The 23,887-nt window shown below is 35.6% G+C and overlaps 1 protein-coding gene across 1 annotated transcript; it reads right to left on the reverse strand.

The window, feature by feature from the left end:
• Positions 1 to 268: 268 nt before the first annotated feature.
• On the reverse strand, positions 269 to 22,825 carry LOC135086167 (protein obstructor-E). The gene is made up of 5 exons (XM_063980976.1): positions 22,717 to 22,825; positions 12,668 to 12,726; positions 11,326 to 11,488; positions 1,603 to 1,797; positions 269 to 1,047 (listed from the first exon to the last, which is right to left on the reverse strand). Exons 1-5 carry the CDS (start codon positions 22,760 to 22,762, stop codon positions 830 to 832), a joined length of 681 nt encoding a protein of 226 aa, XP_063837046.1. The 5' UTR covers positions 22,763 to 22,825; the 3' UTR covers positions 269 to 829.
• Between the last annotated feature and the right edge of the window lie 1,062 nt (positions 22,826 to 23,887).

The raw sequence follows: 23,887 nt of genomic DNA on the forward strand, positions 1-23,887 counted from the left end.
TGTGTAATTAAAAAGTTAACGTAATTTAAGAGCTCCGAAAAACAAAACTTTAGATATTAATGATAATAAGCACCATTTAAGCTTCTGTGATTTCATACAGTTATTCAGTATAATTGGTAATACTTTTTTCTAGCATGTAGGCTATGCTAGAAAAATAATTTACATGGACGTCACCTAAATTAGGCAAACTGCTAGTGCTGGAAAATCAGTGTCTCATGATGTACTACTTAATTGCCTATATCTTAAAGTTAGAAAAGTACAACACCTCTTACTTTATTTATATTATTTAATCTTTCAAACATATCAAATCTTATTTACATTCTCATATTTTTGTAACAGGTATTTACAGAGATATGAAACATATATAATTATACTTACATGGTACTGTGACTTTACATAATGTAACAAAAATATGTGTTTATTTCTACGGTAACTAATATCACGCTCGAATCGATTGTATTTGGCAACGTAGGTACATACATATCGAGTTTACATACATTGGTTTAGGTATAGCGATTTGATTGAAATTCACGAGTTAGTTAATAAATAGATTTCGGTGGAAGAATATTTCGGATTTGCTTTCAGAAGATTTAAATTAGATACATATATAATTACATCATACCAGTATCACAAAACGAAAACAGTTGTGTTTGACTGAATATACAAACTTATAGTTGTTAAAAAAATAAAAAATGAGAAACCTGATAATAAAAAATATCTAGGAACATTAACATGTGTTTTGATGTGGATAAAACTTCATTCTATTTTAGACTTAATTTCTAAAACCTCACAGTTTCGTTTTCGTCTTGCGATACAAACGTTGTCTCCATCAGTGTCCGCAGTGCGGCACCAGCTCTGGGTCTTCACAGGTGAGGTTCTGGTCGTCGAAGACCTTGCCTTCTTCGCAGGTGATCAGACGGGGCTGGCCTTCCACACATGTGATCAGTCTATGGCAGTCCCCAGGTACAGGGAAGCGGGGGAATGGCCAGAACTTGGCAGCCTGCGTGTTCGAAGGCACCTTGGTGGGGCATTTGAAGCCGACGACCGCTGTTGAAATAAATAATGTTAAATTAATTAGAAAAAAATTAGACAGTTCAAATATTTTATATAATTTACACACGAGAATTTCGATAATAGGCAAACAAAAAAGTGTATCAGAACTGACTTCCAACGAATAGTTTCAGACAGTTTTTTATTCATATTTACCACCTACATTTTTCATAACTTTCTACAGACACCACTTTTGTTTAAACTAACAGTTGTTATGGTGATTAGATAAGTAATTATAGTGGCATTAAACATTAAATGAATTCGGTTCAATTTCAATAAACTGATAGTTTGTTATAAACACGTAAAAACTGATCACGTGATGAACACGTGATAAGAAGTGGTCTTTTCGCTATAAACTTTTATCCGTAATGCGCGGACTGTCATGGGTCGCGCGACCTGTCATTAGCCTATGATTGTGCCGGCGATGGCGAACTACACGCGTTGGTGTGGTTGAAGCTTATAGGGGAAGCAAAAATCGAAATCGACTGATAAACTTGAACATGACTAGCAAACTAAGTGAATGGTCTCTAAAAGCTATATTTGACCGTTTACCTTCAGGGTTGCAGAAAGGTTGCAGCAGGTCAGGCCAGTTGCAGCCGTGGATCCTCTCGTCGTACACCAGGCCGGGGGTGCAGGGCTCCTGTTCGGGGATCCCGAAGGCGCACTTGATGTAGCTGGTGGAACACTCGGCGCTGTCTGGGTAGATACCGAACTGGTATTCGCAACCGGGGGTCGAGTAGGGGGTCACTGGAAATAATGATTTGGATTTTAGAATAATTTAAGTGTCTAATGCCCGTTTTCACCATCAATCCTTAATTTTTAAGTGACCCCTATGGTAACATTTATCAGGAATTTTGTTTTCATAGGGTCACTTAAAAATTAGGAATTGATGGTGAAAACGGGTTTAAATGTTATAACAGTATTAATAACAAAACTATAAATAATATTGTTCTATGCCTCCTTTGTTTTATGTGCATTATTTATTACAAATTATAACACTTGTTTCAAGTTGAAACTTTCAACTCTATCATAAAGGACATTGTCAGAAACCGCCTAAAAAACCGCCCAAAAACATTAACCCATCATAATTATTTTCTATTTTTTTTAATACATTAAGCACCCTTTCATTCTAATGGACACTTAAGCATTGAAAAATTAAATAAATAAGTCTTTTAACGTTTATTCTATAATACTATTACAACTTCCGGACGTTTTGGTGCGTGGCATGGTCTAAAACCTATCAAGTTCCATTATTTTTGCCGATAAAATCTGTACGAGGCATTACCGTACTTTATTGCTGGGAGTCCATGTATAGTGATGTTCCTGCGGCCATCATAGACAATAAAATATCGATTTTGAAAATAAAATAAATCGATTAGAAGACTAGATTTGCGTTAAAAGCTAAAAAGATATTGACACTATTACAAGAAGCTATCTAAAGTGTCCAACTGGTCGAAGGTCGTAAATAAAATGAAAATAATTAGGACCATAAACTGATATTCATGGTATCATAACTGTAAAAGTGTCAGAATCCGATGTTGAATCCAATGCCAGTTGAAGTGAGAGAAACATATATCAACCTAGTATAGTTGCCAGTCTCTTATAATCTATGCCAATGAGGGTTTTCGCGATTGAAAAATCCGCGAGATGGCAATACGTATACGCGAGGTCCAAATGCTGCATGATTGGTGGATTTTGACATATCTGTCAATGTCATGTCAAAAATAACCAATCATGCAGCATTTGGACCTCACGTCTACGTATTGACATCTCGCGGATTTTTCAATCGCGAAAACCCTCATTCATAGCGCATGTATAAGAATATAAATAGACCAAATGAACTTTTATAGATTGTGAAAGAGAAGATAAAGATTTTATTATTTTTATTAAAATTGCCACGAGGTAGTTTTTCAGTAGAAACCAGGATTGGATAATCGCTACAGGCAAGTATCAGAACATTTTATAAATATTTTTAATCGATTATATCCTTGTGAATCGTTTTAATAAATTGTCATTTTACTTTTTCAATTAAAACTTTTTCAATCCCTAGTCTTGTCAAACTGTCATAATGTCAACAAATTATAAATGTCACGTCAGTTGACTCAATTTCAGTCTTCTGTGCGTTTATTGTATTTTTATTTCAATTAAATAGTGCTAAAGGGTTAGTAAAAGTGAAGTGTGAAGTGAAAGCCTTTTTTCAGAAAGAAAACCAATGTGGTGCCCTTATTATTCATACTGTTTGAAAGTTACAAGTCAGTGATACAGAGTTGCCGCCATTATAACTCCGTAGTGATACCATACCAAAGAAGAAGTTTTCCTAAACACTTGTGTTATTTTTATATGTGATCAAATAAAAAGGATTAATTCTACTGCTCAAATGGAATAACTTATCCCAAGAGACCGAATATAAAAAAAACCTCTCCATAGAAATTATCACCATCACGAGAATGTGAATTTTTTTGAGAATTTGATATTGGTCCTGTAAGAAAAGTAGTTGTATTTCAGTAGTAGAATCAACCCTTCTTGTTTCATCAGCAAGAGTAACTATAAAAACGCCCTGTAGGTAGGTATTATTAAGCTGAAGAGTTTGTTTAGTGTCAAAGACTGTCACACAGTGTAACTTAAATTGGCATATTATGATAATGAACATAAAAACTTAAATAAATATTTATGTTAATATTTTTTCTATTTATTTATTATCCCAAAGCTTCACAGTGACAGCTGAAACAGCAATACTGTTGTAAAACTAAACTTAGAACAAACTGTTACAAATATTTTACAAATTAAAATAAAACCGCACGTTGCTTTACTTTCTCGTATAGGTAATAAATGTAATTAATGGCTAGATTATTAATGTTACTTTGTTACCCTCAATAGTGAGGAGATCTTATAAAATGGTAACCCTGATTTTCATTGTCATTCAAGTGCTCTTTCTTCGCATAGGCTTCTGTGATTTGGCCAAGGGCCACACACATTGCGATAACATTATGCGACATTGATTTGACAGCAGCGGAGTGAAGTCTTGCGACTATGCAAAATGATACCCTGTAATCGTAGCGCATATAGACATAGACGGGGCGGGGCACATAGCTCGTAGAGCTGATGGCCGCTGGGGCAGGAAAGTTCTTGAGTGGCGACCACGAGCCAAAAGACGTAGCGTGGGCAGGCCTCCCACTAGGTGGACCGACGATCTGGTCAAGGTCGCGGGAGGTGCCTGTATGCGAGCGGTGCAGGATCGGTCTTCGTGGAAATCCTTGGGGGAGGCCTTTGTCCAGCAGTGGACGTCTTTTCGGCTGAAACGAACGAACGAACGATACGTATTACCGCTATTTACCAGACATTACTATTTATTGCATACTCGCCGGATTACACGTAGGAGCACTCGCGTTACAGCTTCGGCCTTGCATTATTATAAGCCTTTTTCGAACTTCCTCCGTGAGGATATCCCCGCCGAATTCTATGATGAACCTATCAAAAGTCATATTCTGCAATGTCAACCCACCACAAGGTGGACCGACGACCTGATAAAGGTAGCGGGAAGGCGCTGGATGCAGGCCGCTACCAACCGTGCGATGTGGAAGTCATTGGGGGAGGCCTATGTTCAGTAGTGGACGTCCTGTGGCTGAAATGATGATGATGATGATGAAATGAATGAAAATGACAAATCTTCGAACGTGTATAATACCGTGCCAAAGTAATCATATAATTTTGGCACCTTAATAACTATTGCCGTTTTTGTTGTAAAGATCATGCAGCGCTACTTGCGGATATTATTGGAAAGAAAACTATGTGGGCTCTAGATCTGAAGCCGCTTTAACGAACACGAAGTGCTCATACAATGCGGCGTATTTTCTTCCAGTCTTTAGTCAGGAACTTAGTCGAATTAAAACCCCGGTTGAACGTGATATAGCCGCACTAGAATACGATGCTTTTTTGCATAATCGCAAGACTTCGTTCCGGTGTCGACCGAATGTTATCATGATGTATGTGGCCCAGGGGTTACTGTAGCCGCTAAGGTTTGAAACTTCTTGCTTAAAATATTGTAGTCTTTGGCATAGACTACGACGGTAGGCATGGAGATAGGAGTTTGTTATCTCGTGTCAGATGTAAATGGTGAAAAGAAAACTCATGATTCGTGTTATTTTTATGCAATATGTAGGTTTTTTATAAAAGTGGAATCCCGAGTGATCTGCAAAACCCATTCTATTATTATATACGATTCGGCTTCGATATCTATAATACAATAGGAGTTTATTTCATGTGTCAGATGACAAGGGTGGAAACAACCTACGATTCATGTTGTTTATTTACGTGCAATATGTGGGCATATTATAAAAGTGGAATGCCGAGTTGTATTTCTAAAACGTGTTCTATTATTTTATACTATTTGGCTGCGACTCGGCGTGACGACAATACAAAACATTTTTCGCGAATCGGTGTTCATACATTCACACAATACATTAGACGCCATGTTGTCATAAACGACATATTATAAAATCGCTGTGATTTAATATTCTTAATCATTAATTTTATGGCAAGTGTCCATCAGGAATCATTGTTCTTACACACAGAATCATATTATTTCGCTTTCGGGTAGTAATATGTCAAAATTGTTGGTTCTTAGGCGAACAATGTATGGAGAACGAACATTGTCCTTTGTTATTTACCTATGTTATTTACCTATGTTCCACAAATAAACGAATTAGATTTGAAAAAAAAAAAAAAAAAAAAAAATTTTGCCGTGTTAGGTTTACATACTGGAATTCAAGGTTTTGTAATACGGACCTAATAATTATAATCGCTTATTTAATATAATACTATTTTATATAGGTACTTTCTGTTTGAGCCATAATTCATAAAAATGCATGTTTATTGTTGTTAGAAAATAATTCACCTTTACTGTTTAATTATAACATTGCATGAGCATTAAATAAGGTTTTACGCTGGTTAAGCAACAAAGGACAATGTTCGTTCTCCATACATTGTTCGCCTAAAGAACCAACAATTTTGACATATTACTACCCGAAAGCGAAATAATACGATTCTGTGTGTAAGAACAATGATTCCTGATGGACACTTGCCATAAAATTAATGATTAAGAATATTAAATCACAGCGATTTTATAATATGTCGTTTATGACAACCATGGACCTATAAAAAAAGGCGGACGGAACTCGCGCTACAACAAAACTGTGACGCAAAATTTTGGCGTTTGTCTATTGTGTGAGTGAATTTAGGGATGCCATGTTAGCCAAAACATTTTACCCATTTATTTTAAGAAAAACATAGATCGGCAGATGTTACTTGGAAATGTAGACAGAATTATTCCGTGCCATTTTAAAAGGATGAAAGGTGAATTCGTTGAGGTAGGCGCGAAATTTTCAATGTTCATCTTACATTGTTTGCAAGTCAGTGTGTCAGGGTATGTACATAATGTTGATCAAAAATGATTCACGCAGTTACAAATTACGAATCTTGTGTACATTATAATCATAATCTTATGCATCATCAATATATTATTATTATATCTGATAGATTTTTTTTAACATACAACCTCACACTGACTTGCAATCAATGTAAGAAAATTTGAATTTCGCAGTTCCACATTTTTGGGAAGGATCAAATTTGCCTATGAAAATATATCCCATTAAAACACAATTATTATGATAAATTATTTTATTTCCATAGTATGCGTAATACCTACATAACTAAAAAGTCCTAAAATTATTATTAATTTCCCATATTTCGGGTAATTTTCCCACGTAAATAACTGAGAACACTGGTCTTTGACGTATTATTTTTTCGAGTGAATGACGTTTGATTTCAATTAATTTCAATATTTTAATGTCGGGAAATAAGTGATTGGATTATTATTTTGCCTGTGAAATGTGATTCCTTAATTTTTGTTTGTTCGAACAGAACGGTTTTTACACAATTTCATCACACAAGACATGTCGTATTCGTGTTGTTTTTTCGCTGCTTAAATGTGTCAACTGTGTGAAGTTTGCACTCGAAGTGGTGTATCAGGGTGTGAATGTGTGCGTGCCGGCCTGTACGTACAGGCAAGCTGGTGTATCCTAATGTCACAGTATTTTGTTGATGAGAATCCGTCCGACTTTTTTTATAGGTCCATGATGACAACATGGCGTCTAATGTATTGTGTGAATGTATGAACACCGATTCGCGAAAAATGTTTTGTATTGTCGTCACGCCGAGTCGCAGCCAAATAGTATAAAATAATAGAACAAGTTTTAGAAATACAACTCGGCATTCCACTTTTACAATATGCCCACATATTGCACGTAAATAAACAACATGAATCGTAGGTTGTTTCCACCCTTGTCATCTGACACATGAAATAAACTCCTATTGTATTATAGATATCGAAGCCGAATCGTATATAATAATAGAATGGGTTTTGGAGATCACTCGGGGTTCCACTTTTATAAAATACCTACATATTACATAAAAATACCACGAATCATGAGTTTTCTTTTCACCATTTACATCTGACACGAGATAACAAACTCCTATCTCCATGACTACCATCGTAGTCTATGCCAAAGACTACAATATTTTAAGCAAGAAGTTTCAAACCTTAGCGGCTACGGTAACCCCTGGGCCACATACATCATGATAACATTCGGTCGACACCGGAACGAAGTCTTGCGATTATGCAAAAAAGCATCGTATTCTAGTGCGGCTATATCACGTTCAACCGGGGTTTTAATTCGACTAAAGTCCTGACTAAAGACTGGAAGAAAATACGCCGCATTGTATGAGCACTTCGTGTTCGTTAAAGCGGCTTCAGATCTAGAGCCCACATAGTTTTCTTTCCAATAATATCCGCAAGTAGCGCTGCATGATCTTTACAACAAAAACGGCAATAGTTATTAAGGTGCCAAAATTATATGATTACTTTGGCACGGTATTATACACGTGCGAAGATTTGTCATTTTCATTCATTTCTTCATCATCATCATCATTTCAGCCACAGGACGTCCACTACTGAACATAGGCCTCCCCCAATGACTTCCACATCGCACGGTTGGTAGCGGCCTGCATCCAGCGCCTTCCCGCTACCTTTATCAGGTCGTCGGGCCACCTTGTGGTGGGTTGACATTGCAGAATATGACTTTTGATAGGTTCATCATAGAATTCGGCGGGGATATCCTCACGGAGGAAGTTCGTAAAAGGGCGGAACAAGATCTTATAATAATGCAAGGCCGAAGCTGTTACGCGCGTGCTCCTACGTGTAATCCGGCGAGTATGCAATAAATAGTAATGTCTGGTAAATAGTGGTAATACGTATCGTTCGTTCGTTCGTTTCAGCCGAAAAGACGTCCACTGCTGGACAAAGGCCTCCCCCAAGGATTTCCACGAAGACCGATCCTGCACCGCTCGCATACAGGCACCTCCCGCGACCTTCACCAGATCGTCGGTCCACCTAGTGGGAGGCCTGCCCACGCTACGTCTTTCGGCTCGTGGTCGCCACTCAAGAACTTTCCTGCCCCAGCGGCCATCAGCTCTACGAGCTATGTGCCCCGCCCAGTCTATGTCTGTATGCGCTACGATTACAGGGTATCATTTTGCATAGTCGCAAGACTTCACTCCGCTGCTGTCAAATCAATGTCGCATAATGTTATCGCAATGTGTGTGGCCCTTGGCCAAATCACAGAAGCCTATGCGAAGAAAGAGCACTTGAATGACAATAAAAATCAGGGTTACCATTTTATAAGATTTCCTCACTATTGAGGGTAACAAAGTAACATTAATAATCTAGCCATTAATTACATTTATTACCTATACGAGAAAGTAAAGCAACATGCGGTTTTATTTTAATTTGTAAAATATTAAACCCCTCATATTTGTAACAGTTTGTTCCAAGTTTAGTTTTACTGTTTTGTTAACAGTATTGCTGTTTCAGCTGTCACTGTGAAGCTTTGGGAAAATAAATAAATAGAAAAAATATTAACATAAATATTTATTTAAGTTTTTATGTTCATTATCATAATATGCCAATTTAAGTTACACTGTGTGACAGTCTTTGACACTAAACAAACTCTTCAGCTTAATAATACCCACCTACAGGGCGTTTTTATAGTTACTCTTGCTGATGAAACAAGAAGGGTTGATTCTACTACTGAAATACAACTACTTTTCTTACAGGACCAATATCAAATTCTCAAAAAAATTCACATCCTCGTGATGGTGATAATTTCTATGGAGAGGTTTTTTTTATATTCGGTCTCTTGGGATAAGTTATTCCATTTGAGCAGTAGAATTAATCCTTTTTATTCGATCACATATAAAAACAACACAAGTGTTTAGGAAAACTTCTTCTTTGGTATGGTATCACTACGGAGTTATAATGTCGGCAACTCTGTATCACTGACTTGTAACTTTCAAACAGCATGAATAATAAGGGCACCACATTGGTTTTCTTTCTGAAAAAAGGCTTTCAGTTTTAGTACTAACCCTTTAGCACTATTTCATTGAAATAAAAATACAATAAACGCACAGAAGACTGAAATTGAGTCAACTGACGTGACATTTATAATTTGTTGACATTATGACAGTTTGACAAGACTAGGGATTGAAAAAGTTTTAATTGAAAAAGTAAAATGACAATTTATTAAAACGATTCACATGGATATAATCGATTAAAAATATTTATAAAATGTTCTGATACTTGCCCGTAGCGATTATCCAATCCTGGTTTCTACTGAAAAACTACCTCGTGGCAAGATTTTAATAAAATAATAAAATCTTTATCTTCTCTTTCACAATCTATAAAAGTTCATTTGGTCTATTATTATACATGTGCTATGAATGAGGGTTTTCGCGATTGAAAAATCCGCGAGATGGCAATACGTAGACGCGAGGTCCAAATGCTGCATGATTGGTGGATATCTGTCAATGTCATGTCAAAAATAACCAATCATGCAGCATTTGGACCTCACGTCTACGTATTGCCATCTGGCGGATTTTTCAATCGCGAAAACCCTCATTGGCATAGATTATGAGAGACTGGCAACTATACTAGGTTGATATCAGGTGATCCGTCTGCTCATTTGCCTCCTGTCACATAAAAAAAATATATATATGTTTCTCACACTTCAACTGGCATTGGATTCAACATCGGATTCTGACACTTTTACAGTTATGATACCATGAATATCAGTTTATGGTCCTAATTATTTTTATTTTATTTACGACCTTCGACCAGTTGGACACTTTAGATATCTTCTTGTAATAGTGTCAAACTGTCAATATCTTTTTAGCTTTTAACGCAAATCTAGTCTTCAAAGCAGTTTAATCGATTTATTTTATTTTCAAAATCGATATTTTATTGTCTATGATGGCCGCAGGAACATCACTATACATGGACTCCCAGCAATAAAGTACGGTAATGCCTCGTACAGATTTTATCGGCAAAAATTATGGAACTTGATAGGTTTTAGACCATGCCACGCACCAAAACGTCCGGAAGTTGTAATAGTATTATAGAATAAACGTTAAAAGACTTATTTATTTAATTTTTCAATGCTTAAGTGTCCATTAGAATGAAAGGGTGCTTAATGTATTAAAAAAAATAGAAAATAATTATGATGGGTTAATGTTTTTGGGCGGTTTTTTAGGCGGTTTCTGACAATGTCCTTTCGCTTTTTTAATAATTATTGTTAGCTGTATGTACTTGTACCTAATAGCCTTATAATCTGCTTTTATTTTACGTAACTATGTTCTATTATTACGTGTATTTCTCACAATTAAATAAGTATTAAATAAAATACATACAGCCGAACATATAACCTCCTCCTTTTTTGAAGTCGGTTAAAAAGGAAACTTAACACAATTTTCTACTTTCCTCGACTCCAGTAAATGGGTGTTATCGAAGACTAGGCCGTTCTTACAGTTCCACGGATGAGTGCAATATTCTTGTCATCTCGAGCTTCGCATGACATATTTTTAAATCATTCGTTTCAGCACTTTCAGCCAAATAACGTCAACTGCTGGGCAAAGGCCCTCCCCAAGGATTTCAACACGACCGATTCTGCACCGCCCGCATCCAGGCACCTCCCGCAACCTTCACCAGATCGTCGGTTCACCTAGTGGGGGGCATGCCCACATTACGTCTTCCAGCCCGTGGTCGCCACTCGAGAACTTTTCTGCCCCATCAGCCATCAGCTCTGCGAGCTATGTGTCCCGCCCACTGCCACTTGATTTTAGCAATTCTACGGGATATGTCTGATGTAGTAAATGATGTCAACTTACAATCAGCCTTCCTGGTGCCGCAGTCGACGGCCCAGTTGTAGTTGCAGTGGTTGTGGACGGCGCCCTTCCCGTCGAAGAGCAGGCCGTTCTCGCAGGTCTCCACCGTCAGCGTGCCGTTGGTACACAGGAAGAACTGGTCGCAGAGCTCGGGGTGCGCGTACGCCTGGAAATTAGTGAAGATTATTTTAAATTAAATGCTGGCTCTTTCCTTGCAAGTATTGCAATCCGGTGAAGAAATGCAGCCAGCATCCTCGCCTCTTTGCCTCGCGGACACATTTTTATTTTTGAGTAATAAATAAGTTTATATTTTTTTTGTTTAGAGTTAAGTTTGCGTTAGTTTTAAAAATTTCTATTTGTTGTAAATAAAGATAAATATACTCAATTATGAAAATATTTAGGAATTTTCATGTGAGCAATACACTATCGTTGATATGAAAATCCGCTCCTGCAAGGGGGTGAAATGGGGGATTGAAGTAATTTGGCGCATCTAACATCCGTATGAATGATCTCGCAAGGGATCCGTATGAATGATTTCAAGTTATTCATAATATTAGAGTTAGGTATGGAAAAAACATGAAATGTTATTACAAGAATTGAAGTAATAAAGGGTGAGTAAATTTTTCACTTTAGTAAAACGACCATGTACCGCCTTATATTTTGACCAAGTTGCACAGTTTGTGAAGTAGAGTCAGAAGCTTTACTCTCTTTATGTGTCTTTGCAACATTTTATATGAAATATTTCGTAATTTAGTGCAGCCACTTTTATTTTGCTGTTAACTTCGTCAAGTCTACTTAATTTTATTTATTGTGTGATTGTCAGTAATTTGTACAAGTTTATTGATAGGAAATAAATTAAGTGACAGGGTTATGCCAGTACTGTCTACTGTTGCGGTTGACCTCAAGGGCACATTTAACGCAGAGGTAATTAGAACGGCGGTGCACTGTCATTTCGCACTTTTGAATGAATGTCATGCACAATATGTACGTGTCCGACAGACCTTGTTGAAAGAAATACAGTTGCAATCGACTGACATTTAAAATGATCTAAAAATTCTGAGAATAACATTTTAACTTATTTTGACCAGACTGATGAGATTTTTAACCTTACTTCACACACATTCAGGTGTTAGTTATCGAAAAAGAGAGCAAAATAGCGAAGAAGAATGAAGATTCGGGATAATTTCTTTTAAACCCCAAAATAAGCTACAGAAAGTTTTCCGCTTTAACTATAAGAAAGATAGCGTTTCAACTAGGTACCTATAATTTAAAATACGTCGGCATTTTATAATAAATTTTGCTATTGTTGACAAATTTAAACTAATTGCAATTTTGTTTTACTTACTTGAACACCATGTTGCTCAGGGCACGCCGGCGCGTGCTCGAGGAGGATGCCTGCGTTTGCTGAAAAATAAAACAAAAGAATATTAATAATAATAAGTGAAAGTATGTTTATGTTTACGGAAACATTTAACTATTCCACCTCAATGATCATAAGGCATTCCAAAAACTAAAACACTTGGTTAACACCAAGTTATCGTAACTTATTTAACAAGACGGGTTACGAAACGCACGAGAAATTATGTTTTTTTACACTTATAATATTTATAGAGTACATACCTAATTGATAATTAAAAAAAGGGAAATTAAAGTTTACTTAACTCCGATTTTTAATGCTCGTTTAATATTTAAAAGAAATAGTTTATTACAATGTTTCAATAAATTAGCTTAACGAGTATATTATGCATATAATACGTTATATGTGTCACCGTAAAATTGTGAATTCCGTCAGATTATAATCTGACGTAGTTATATTACAATCTAACCTAACCTAACCCACTGTTAGTTTACAATCTAACGCGTTATATTATGAACTGACAGAGTTCACAATTTCACGTTGACATGTGCATCACAGCTCATGTACAGGATTACAAGTTTTTTTTTAAGGAAACACAAATAATCCAGTACACCATGTTGTGCTTTAAAATTGTTTCATTTCCCTTCCTTTTACCTAATCCCACCCTGTCGTGGCTAAACGCAATCAGTGAGAGCCAAAGAGGAAAAAAAAAGTAAAATCAAAATCAAAATTATTTTTATTTTTTAGACTAATTAAATTAGTACTTACAAATCTTCAAATGCTCTAAAGGAGTGCCAGTGTACCAGTGCTTCGAGACAAACATTTGGCAAGTACAGTACAGTGTCAACTACCCTTTTGGAGTTGTCAAAGCGTGACCCAATTATTAAGGTTGGTTTCGTTCTAGCGCCGCGCGTGCACCAGTGTAATCTGCCTCATGAGCCGTGACGACCGTCGGTCCATTGGGCAACCCCCTGAGGTCGTTGGGCGCCAATTAGCGATTGTTTCTCTGAGGTAATCGTTGGAAACGTTTATTGCAGTGCGATGCATTGTTGATTAATGTGCTGATCGTAATGGTAGATAATAGCAACTTCATTTAGCGCCTTTTTATGCTAAATTATGACTGACATATTTAAGAATAATGGGATTGCTAAAGTGCTAAAAGCTTTGGTAAAAAAAACTTTGAAACAAGCACGCGAGAATCAGAAGCAATTTAGAATTATTGTATACTAGCTTTCCGCCCGCGGCTTCGCCCGCGTGGAATTTAGTCTGTCATAGAAAAACTTTATCGTGCTCGTTCTTGTTTCAAAAACCGGGATAAAAACTATCCTATGTCCTTTCCCGGGACTCAAACTATCTCTGTGCCAAATTTCATAAAAATCGGTTCAGTGGTTTAGGCGTGAAAGCAAGACAGACAGACAGACGGAGTTACTTTCGTATTTTTAATATTAGTATAGATTTGGCGTGACTATTATTATATCAAAACCTAATAAACAAGTACGACTAGTAAAACGATTCATGTCATATCGATCACACAATGGAATTAATTAAATCGATTACGTTTATCGAGCACTACCGCGGTTAGAGACGTTGAACCGCGAGTCGTCGTCACTTAATCATGTTTATCTCTGAAGCGACGTTAGGGCTGATAAAAAGAGATTAAAGACTTGTGTTAAAAAAGTTCAGAAACTTTCAATTTGACAACATAAACTAAGAAATATTTATTTAAACCTCACAAACATGCTCAGTCATCAAAAGTGTGCTTGTTTTGAACATTATTAAGTATTCGTTTATAACATGTTGCTTAAGATTTTTAGTGTTGGCAAAATGTTTCAGACCTCGTTCCACCTGATATAGCTTTGTTTTAATTTTTTGTAGGGTAGGTACATTCATGACATTTTCTAATATTTTTTAAAGATAATTCCTGTATAGTCTACACCTCTTTACCTACTACGACCACCTCCCCTGTACATCATAAACATTACATTGTACATTGTTTGGAATCGATAATGTTAAAACTTTGTAGTTGTCAGTCTTCAGTCAGTCAGTGCCAGTAGGTAAGTGAGCGGGAGTGTTAGGGAGTTCCACCCTTTATGGGGGGTTTTACAGTTAAATCTAGTGAAAGCTCTTATCAGCTTTATCAGTAATTATTTTTGCGCAAGATCCTTTATTCTTGCAGTTGCCAGCCCTCAAGCGAGTTCTCGAGCGTGAGTGAGGCAACTCACGACTGAATGTCGGCCGTTGAATCGACCACTTTTACTTTTGTTACTACCGCACAATAGACGGAGACGCTCGCTTCGAGCACAGCCAAGAACACTGAAGGAATTAAGGTCTTTTGCCCACATTCTAATGGTAAATTCACCCTAATTACAACTTCAATAGAGACCACAGTTTTGTTTAATGTCTGTACAACTTTTAGTCGTGTATTCCAGCTGAGTAGTAAAGGACCACCCAATCTTTCCGTAAATGTCGTAACAGGCGGTTAAAGGAGAATAAAGCGAGTATCATAATTGGCCTACAAAATCTACTAAAAACATTGTTATTACAGATTGATATTGTGCTGTGTACTATCCTTAAATAAATAAATAAAAATAAATCAGGCCGTTTCTACCCATCTGGCCAGTATGGGGAGTGTATATCAAATCCTCCATTTGTCTCTATCCTACACCTATAGTACATTTGAGATCGTCCTCGTGCAGTAGGTGTGCTAAATGATTGTTGTGGTAATTGATTAGACGTAAAGCAATAATCATAAAATATATTTAAATGCAATTAAAGCAAATGCAATATTTCAGCGAATTCGAAAACCGCAGAGACTTCATTTCAATTATAATAACTCACATTTATATTAAGCACCAACATTGTTATTCCATACTAAACTGCCCATTTAACTTACGATGTTACTATATTGTTACGATATGTTAATTACAAACTTAATTTATTACAGGTTAATATGCGGTTTCGTTGATGCATTTGTTTATAATTTAGACAAGTTCTTAATTTACTTGCTTAGCAAACCAGAACTAGTTTATTATTATAATTTAGTAATTACGTTTTACTTTTCTTTGCACCTATAATGTAGGTGTTATACTCTTTCATTGGACCAATTGCACTTTTTACCATGATGGCAATATGAAAGGATATTTTTCACTTGCAGTTAAAAAACAGTATTTTCTCAGTTTATTAGTGTTAATGTGTCATGAAACTGTAAACATATTATAAATTATTGCGCTACCTATGTTTCCAAAGGCGCGGTGATAAAATATAGTTTTTAGCTAATGTACGAACTGGCAGTTACTCAACGTTTAATGTGAGAGATCTAGTTCAATCTTCGTAATAACATACTCGCTGATTGCCGCTAAGCAATGAATATAGCCATTTGAACTGTTTCACGCTCATCTATAATAACAAGTTATATGTTTCTAGCTTATTACACTTTTGTATTTAGTTTAAGCTCTTCACCAATTTAATGCAAAATAATATAAGCCTCTAAATAAATATTAAACTATAACATTTGGATTTTTAAAGAAATTCTTCATTCAAGAGACCTTGCAATAACTTTTATACTCGTACTTCAACTGGTTTTAAATATTATGCGTTTTGTTTGTACACACACTTAATATTTGTACGAGTAGGTGTAATACATAATAATAGAAATACATATGTACCTTTATTAATGAATATTAATCAACTGATTTGTGAGCTACCAGTTTTGTATTAGTCATGAATGAGTACCTACATGCAAATTATGTATTTAAATAATTTGTAAAACTTAATCATATCCGTAATCACTACAAAACTGTACCTGTTAGTGAATATTTTTATGAATATTCATTATATAAGTACCAAAATTCGTGCACATTCAAAGTTATTATTTAGTTTCATATAGGTATTTAACTATGAATGTGAACGAATTTTGGTATTATAATAATCCTTATAGCGACGTCTATTGGTATAAAATAGAACTAATAGTTATCAAAGGTCACTCAATCAATTTTCTACTAACCTTACGCGTTTGAGATATTCTCATTCTGGGCGATCGGGCAATAGAACCAAGCGAAAGTAGTAACTAGTGGTCAGCCTTGATGCGTTCGCGCAGCTACGAGCGATTTTATCAGACACTTAATGGCTGGTTTAGATAGCAGATATCTAGCGAATACACGTCAAAACAAAAGAATTAGAAGTGTTTAAGTTAGAAGTAGTGGGGCTATTGTTATGATTAACCATTTGATTTGATGACTAACTGTTTACTAGATTTCTTTTAATACTCTGCTCAGGTTAATACTAAATAACTGCAACTTGATAGAGTCGATGTTTGTTATCAGTATATCACAAGATAGAGACAATTTCATGTAAAATTATTAGTAATACTAATTTTAGGGTTTAATAAGAATTTGTTGAAATATAACATTCCTAGGTAGATATTGTTCTGTAAAGTAATAATGTGTTGATTTAAGCAGTTTCTTCATCACTTTGAGAAACTCTTGGAATTGCAACCATATTCAAGTAACTGCGCAGTAATTTTCTTAGTACCTACTTATCTTATTAAGTACAGGCAGTCAATCCACAAATTGTTGGTTTCGAGTCCAAGAGTGGCTATAGAGCCACCGATTTATAGAAATCAAGTTTCACGATAACATTTTAGGCATAAATATTACATTAGGCTATTCTAAATTACAGATGGTCTGTCTTTTTCACAATCATCAGAATGTGTAAAGAAAAACAGCCAATAAGTCGTGTTCAAACAACCTGCGCCTGCGCTTAGAAGATGCTTCCGATTGCGCAACTCCTAGATTTCTCCGCGTTCCGACATTTTGCAATCGTGTTATCTAAAGGATGCCTTATCAGACATTCGGAAGCCTTTGACCGGTCAGAACTTCTTGGAAAATTGGTTCCGTTATGTAACATACACCCGTATTCACAAACTATGCTTGCATAAGTGAAGCAGCAACACTATGCGAAGTCGAACGCACAGCATTGAATAGAGCTCTGTGATTGGTTAGTTGAGTGTCACTCCGCCACTCAAGTATTGTCTATGAATAGGTTTTTGGGACCCTGTGCGTCCACGCGCACTGTGAGACCTCATAGTAATGTTTGTGAATACGGGCGTTAGTCTATATCGCGACTGTGCATTTTAGAACTATTAGATTCTATATTTATTTTATCGGCAAAGTGTATTGCTTCCAGACAGTAAATGTTAAACCATAACATACAAACATACGTTAAAAAAAGAAAACCATAATTAATCAGTAATGGAAGTCATCGTATAGACACAGATAGAACAGAAACAGAAAAAGAAAGAAATATACAAAATATACGGCACAATTTAAGCAGTGTTATCGCTGTAAAGTGCGATTTGTTTATAAACTGGTGATGGTGTTAGCGAAAATTGCAAGTTGTCAAAGATTGTTCTTAAAAACGTTCTCATGATGAATGGATGTTATGTAAACCAGCGTAAGTAACATTTTAGGTAATCATCGGTACGTACTACGTAGAGAAACTAGTAGGCCGTGTTAATAGCAACAGGTAAACAATCAAACAAATATAGTTGAATAAGATTTACACCGCACTGTTTACGACTCTATTTATACCATATCATTGCCCAAACGTTACCTAAAACTATTTATAATTGCAAGGCGAAAAAATGTTAAGGGTGTGGATCAGAACTATATTTCAGTTATACATTAATTTCCCCATAAATTTTTACTTCTGTATCCAATAAATAATTCACTTGCTTTAACCATTTACAGGTCTATATTTTTGAAATATCCGAAAAGGAATAAAATATTAAATTGAATTGAAAAGAATTACAGCATGAAACGAACGTAATATAACGTTCAGTTAGGTTCAATTATATGGTGCTTAATTTACAACCTTGCTTGCCAGTTTTTACTTCCCGGTCTAATTGCTGTTTGCCTATTATCAATAATCTCATAATATACTATTTCCGATTTGCAATAATTTGTGCCAGTTAACGCCTATGTAGTTATTTCAAAAGGGTTAGTAGTAGTTTCGCACGATTTTCCGACTCTTTTTTGAACTAGTAGTATGCGATTACTAGTTCTCAAAGGGGTCGATTCGCACCCGTTTTTAATACTTTTGATACAGCCGGGCGAAACGCCTACTAAAAAAAAAATATTATTGAAAGGGGACGTTTCGCACATTCGAGCGAAGGAAAATCGTTCGAAACTACTACTAACCCTTTCAAAACCTTTGTCTTAATCTGTTCAAAAATAGAGTTTAAATTTACTCAATTTTTCATGAAAAACTTATAGGTTTGCAGGCTAGGACATATTACAATGATAATGAGATGCCAGTGTTTAGCTTTATATTATCCTGCTGTCCATAAAATATGAGGTTCATTAAAGATAATAAACATGGCTAAACACACACATTGACATTCTCACTGTGATATACAATATCATCTTGCCCCTGCGCATTACAAAACAACGGAACTGGATAATTCATCTTGATTAGATTTTGTTGTGTGATTGGAAAAATCATACGCCTCCAAACTATGTATGCTTGAAATTATTAGAGTTTTGAGCAAAATCTGTAATAAGCACCACAGCAATTAACGTGGACTGCGTCATTTTGAAAAAGAAACTCTCACAAGCCATGTAACAAACTTAAAGCCGCATTTTCACAGACGAGCCGCTAGTAAAAAACAAATCAAAGGTCCATCAAAGTAAAAGTCTATGGCGAATTTTTGACCGATTACGCCAGTCAAAACAATGGTCGCACCTGCAGTGAGATAACGGGGTGAACGTAACGCGAGGCGCGACAAATCCAGGGCCGTAGTTGGAGTTCAATTCAAGATAGAGTAGCGGCTTTAAAGCCGTCGTACTCGTCGAGTAATTTATTTAATGAGGTGTCGCGTAGCTAAAAATGAATTTAATGTAGAGCCAAGATTCAAATTCACATTTTTTTTTATGTGACAGGAGGCAAACGAGCAGGCGGATCACCTGATGGTAAGTGATTACCGTTGCCCATAGACACCCGCAGACCCAGAGGCGTTACAGGTGCGTTGCCGGCCTTTAAGGTGAAGATAGGCTCTCTTCTTGAAAGTTTGCAGGTCTTATCCGTCCGGAAGCACCGCAGACGACAGTCCATTCCACAGTTTGGTTGTACGGGACAGGAATTCAATCAATTTGTGAAGTATCACAAGCTTTACCTCTACCTTAGTCAAAATATGTGGTCTGGTCGTTTCGCTATCGTCACATAGGTGGAAGATGAAAAAAATAATCACCATTAATTACTACATAATTCTTGTAGTAACGAAATTGCCAAGCCACATATTTTGAATACATTGGATGCCAAATACTTTAATGGCCCATATTGTGCCACCCTAGCTACGGCCCTGGACACGATGATCGACTCGTGCGCAATTGCGCAACTCGCGAATGGGATGATCTACTCGAGAGTCGATGAAAATGGAAGTGTTTTGTGTATTTTGTAGAGTATCTGCTAGATTTAGTTTTCAAATGCGAAGTTTCAGTTTGTGGATTGCGAAATAAAGTAGCTAGTAACAAATTAGTCAGAGAAGTTTGACATTATTGTTTACATATTTACACAGTGTCTGAATTACAATACGTTTAGAGTTTTGGCTGACAACCAGAACCTCCTGTCAATACTACTAAGCAGTAGGAAAAGGTCCTTATAAAACAATAATAAAAATTATAGCTTTTATATTTAAATCGAAAGACCTTGAAAAATAAAAATTTGCTTAACATGCATGGGTAATAAATTAAAGTTGTCAAATTATAATGTTTGAATTATTTTTAAGGCAACGTTAATGTGTATTTTTGTTTTAATTGCATGTGTGGGAATTTTAATGAAGGACCTTTTAAGATTTAGAAGATACATACTAAAAAAAAAACAAAGTTTTGATAAGCCTCCATAATTAGATAATGAGTCATAAGGAACAAGTTTGGTACATAAATGTTATTTATATTTAGCGAAACGACCCAGCCACATTTCGAGTAAGGTGTTCTACACCTGACGTTGGGGCGTGTAGAACTAGAATATTGGCTCTACATAAGATTTAATACCTTTTGGTCAGTTTGAGTCGTATGGTCTCGTCTTCGCAACATTTTACATACACATATTCTAGTGGGATTTCTTTTTCATGATGTCTTAGCATAATTTAGCACTCTATATTTGGGACTGTAACAAGGAAAAGGATCTTGTAGAAGCGTTAGAACATAAATCTTTTTTACAAGTGGTTTCCTGTTTCAAATGGTATTAATTAAAAGTATAATGATGATTAACTCTTTATCACTTATAAATCAGGCCAGTGAGTCAATGTTCCATTTAAGCAATTTAAAGTTGAAAAAACTTTACGTTATCTTGTTTTAAGTTGCTTCTATGATTGCCTACTTGATTCTTATTATGAAATTAATTATGAAATTACACACTAAAATGCCTATAAATACACGTCTAATTAAATGAGTGAGTAACTGGTAGATAGAGACAATATTCATACACAATTTAATCGGTTATGTAAATGTCATTTAGTTCATTCAGTGTGGCATAATAAATAACAAATGAACAATATTTATTGTTGACGTTAATAAAATGACACATTTCACTATATCATTACTTCTGCTTGAGCCAATAAAAGCGGTCAGAACATTTCAACAAAATTTGTAAATTAAAAGTTCACGTTTTCGAAACCAAAAAACTTGTAACGGACTTAAACATATCAATCTGGTCCAAAATGTTTTTTTAAATGTCGCAGTGGTCGGCAACAGGGCCTTGACTACAATTCCGGCCACCTTTCAAATCGTTGGGCAACGATTGGGAATAGCTCTATTTACAACAATTAATATCGAAAGGATATAATTAGTTTTGTAATTCGCGTTAATACCAAGGTATTATGTTCTACTTACACTCGTATGAGTAGCTTGGACGAAGAAGACGTATTCAGACAAATAAAGATCTAAACTTTTCATCAGTTTATGTAATTGTGTGCTATTTTAATATACTGTCACAATCCTAATTTGAATATTAGGATACTACTCAGTAACTGCAGCAATTTCAGTTTTAAAGCAATATAATAAAAAATGCATGATCAATGTTAAGCACACGTCTATTATTAATGTAATCTTTAACAATTACTTTAAAAACATAAAATACGACAATTGTTAGTAAATAAATACGTAATTAAAAACCGATTGGTAAATAATAAATTAATTTCAACACTACCCGTTGAAAATCCAACTCGAACTCTAAAATTAACAACAAGCGGAAATGTAAGGCTGTCAATTATTTCAATTAGCTCTCCTACATACATATTTGATACATATAAATAATCATTTAACTTATAATCGAACGTTAGTAGCGTTTCCTTTCATAAAATATAAGTTTTTTATTTACAAAAACATTAATTCTGACTCTATATCCAACGCTAATCCTATCTGGTAATAATTAATTATGTATTTCTAGCATGTCTAGTCTTAGAAACCAGATTGTCAAGTTTTGGTTTTGGTATTACATAAAGATAATTACCAAATACGATACATAATGCGAGATTTTGGTGATACAATAACCCGTTGTGGCGGTTAAATTATTACGAAAACTTAAAAAAAGCAAGTTCTTTGATAGGTAATAAATCATCATTATGAGCTTTGTATGTTTTTGATATGACCTTAACAATGTGTCATGTGGAACGACGCAAGCAAATAGGATAAAGCTTTTAAAATATTTTGAGTTAGGTACAAAGTGCAATTTGAAGTAACTTAAAAAACTCCAGCTGATAGAAATAACTCATACCCTTAGCCCTTAAATCTACTATGAAAAGACATGTTTGATATCTTCAATGATATTACTACATTCGTTACTTCGAATTAATTGTTATCAATCCATTCAATATCCACTTGCAGCCTTCGTAAATGAAAACCTCACATTCAAGCTCCTGCATAACCAATCCAATACATTTTCTTAACCCACTTGTTACGCTAGTTTTATCATAAATATTTTCATCATACATATCTTAAGTTATACTAAACTCTATCTACACTAAGAAAACTGTATCTTACCGAAAGCAACGCAAGCGGCGAACGACAATAAACTTGCACTATACATTATAGAGTCGCGACGTGTGCGCGTGGTAGACTTGCCGGCAGCACTGGGGTTCGACTCGACGGCTCACGCAGCGGCCGTAGCGACCCGTATGTATAACGCTGGTCTGCTTTTGTACCAGGTAGATCGACAGTAAACGATATACTTGGACAGTTTAAAAGGAATGTAGTCCCAAACTAAGTTTGTACCATAGTTTATGCCTGTTAAAGGTATTATTTTTAACATCCAAGTTTTGTCATACTCGGATATCAAACTCGCTACTTCTAACAAGTTAATAAATAAATAAATACTTATTTATTTTCCAAAAAAAGAAAGGAGATACCTACATTATTCTTGACGAAATAACAATGTAAGCTATATGCACTAGATACTAACCTATTTAAATTATTTGCCAGTGAGACCCAAACTAAGCAGTGTAGCTTGTATCTTGAGTTTCAGTTGAGTTCTTATTCACTGCTTCAAATCTATAGATTGGGAACTATACTATTTGCTCATTTCTTTTTGGATCCTACAGTTGGGCAGTTTAGTTTTTACTGAAACTATGTCAACCATTGCTCCGATCACTTTGTCGTTGATTTTGGTGTCACTGGAAGGGCAGGACTTTAGTACAAGCTTTAGGGCTAACATGTTATGTTTAGTGTACATTTTGACAAATTTTTTCTGCATATTTTTTTTACCTTTACTGTATTTTTAGTTTTTGCTGTAATTGTTTTACTTTGCATTAAATAAGGAAACCTAATTAGAAGGATTCTATTAGCAGCACGAAATAAATTTATTGACGTGCGTAAAAATACGTCCGCCTTATAAATATCGCAAAGGTATCGAGTTCAAGCCTGCGACGTATTACGAAAATGGCCATATACTTACCCGACGTGATTTGTATGACAATTGTCATTTGGTCACAAACCAGAATAGAAAGGACACGTGTAAAGTCAATGCACATAAAACCTTGGATACAGGAGGGACAATTGGAGAGCGATGTTTCGGAACATGCAGCTTAATTTCGGAACATGTAGCTTAATTTTTTAAAGATTACTTGTAATTTGTGGACGGACTAATTACTCCGTCTAATCTCTCCAACTAATGCTTATTACTGACTAAGATTCACTATAATATTTAATTTTCAAG

The sequence above is a fragment of the Ostrinia nubilalis genome, chromosome 2 (genome assembly GCF_963855985.1).
Source record: "Ostrinia nubilalis chromosome 2, ilOstNubi1.1, whole genome shotgun sequence".
In the NCBI taxonomy this organism is placed as follows: Eukaryota; Metazoa; Arthropoda; class Insecta; order Lepidoptera; family Crambidae; genus Ostrinia; species Ostrinia nubilalis.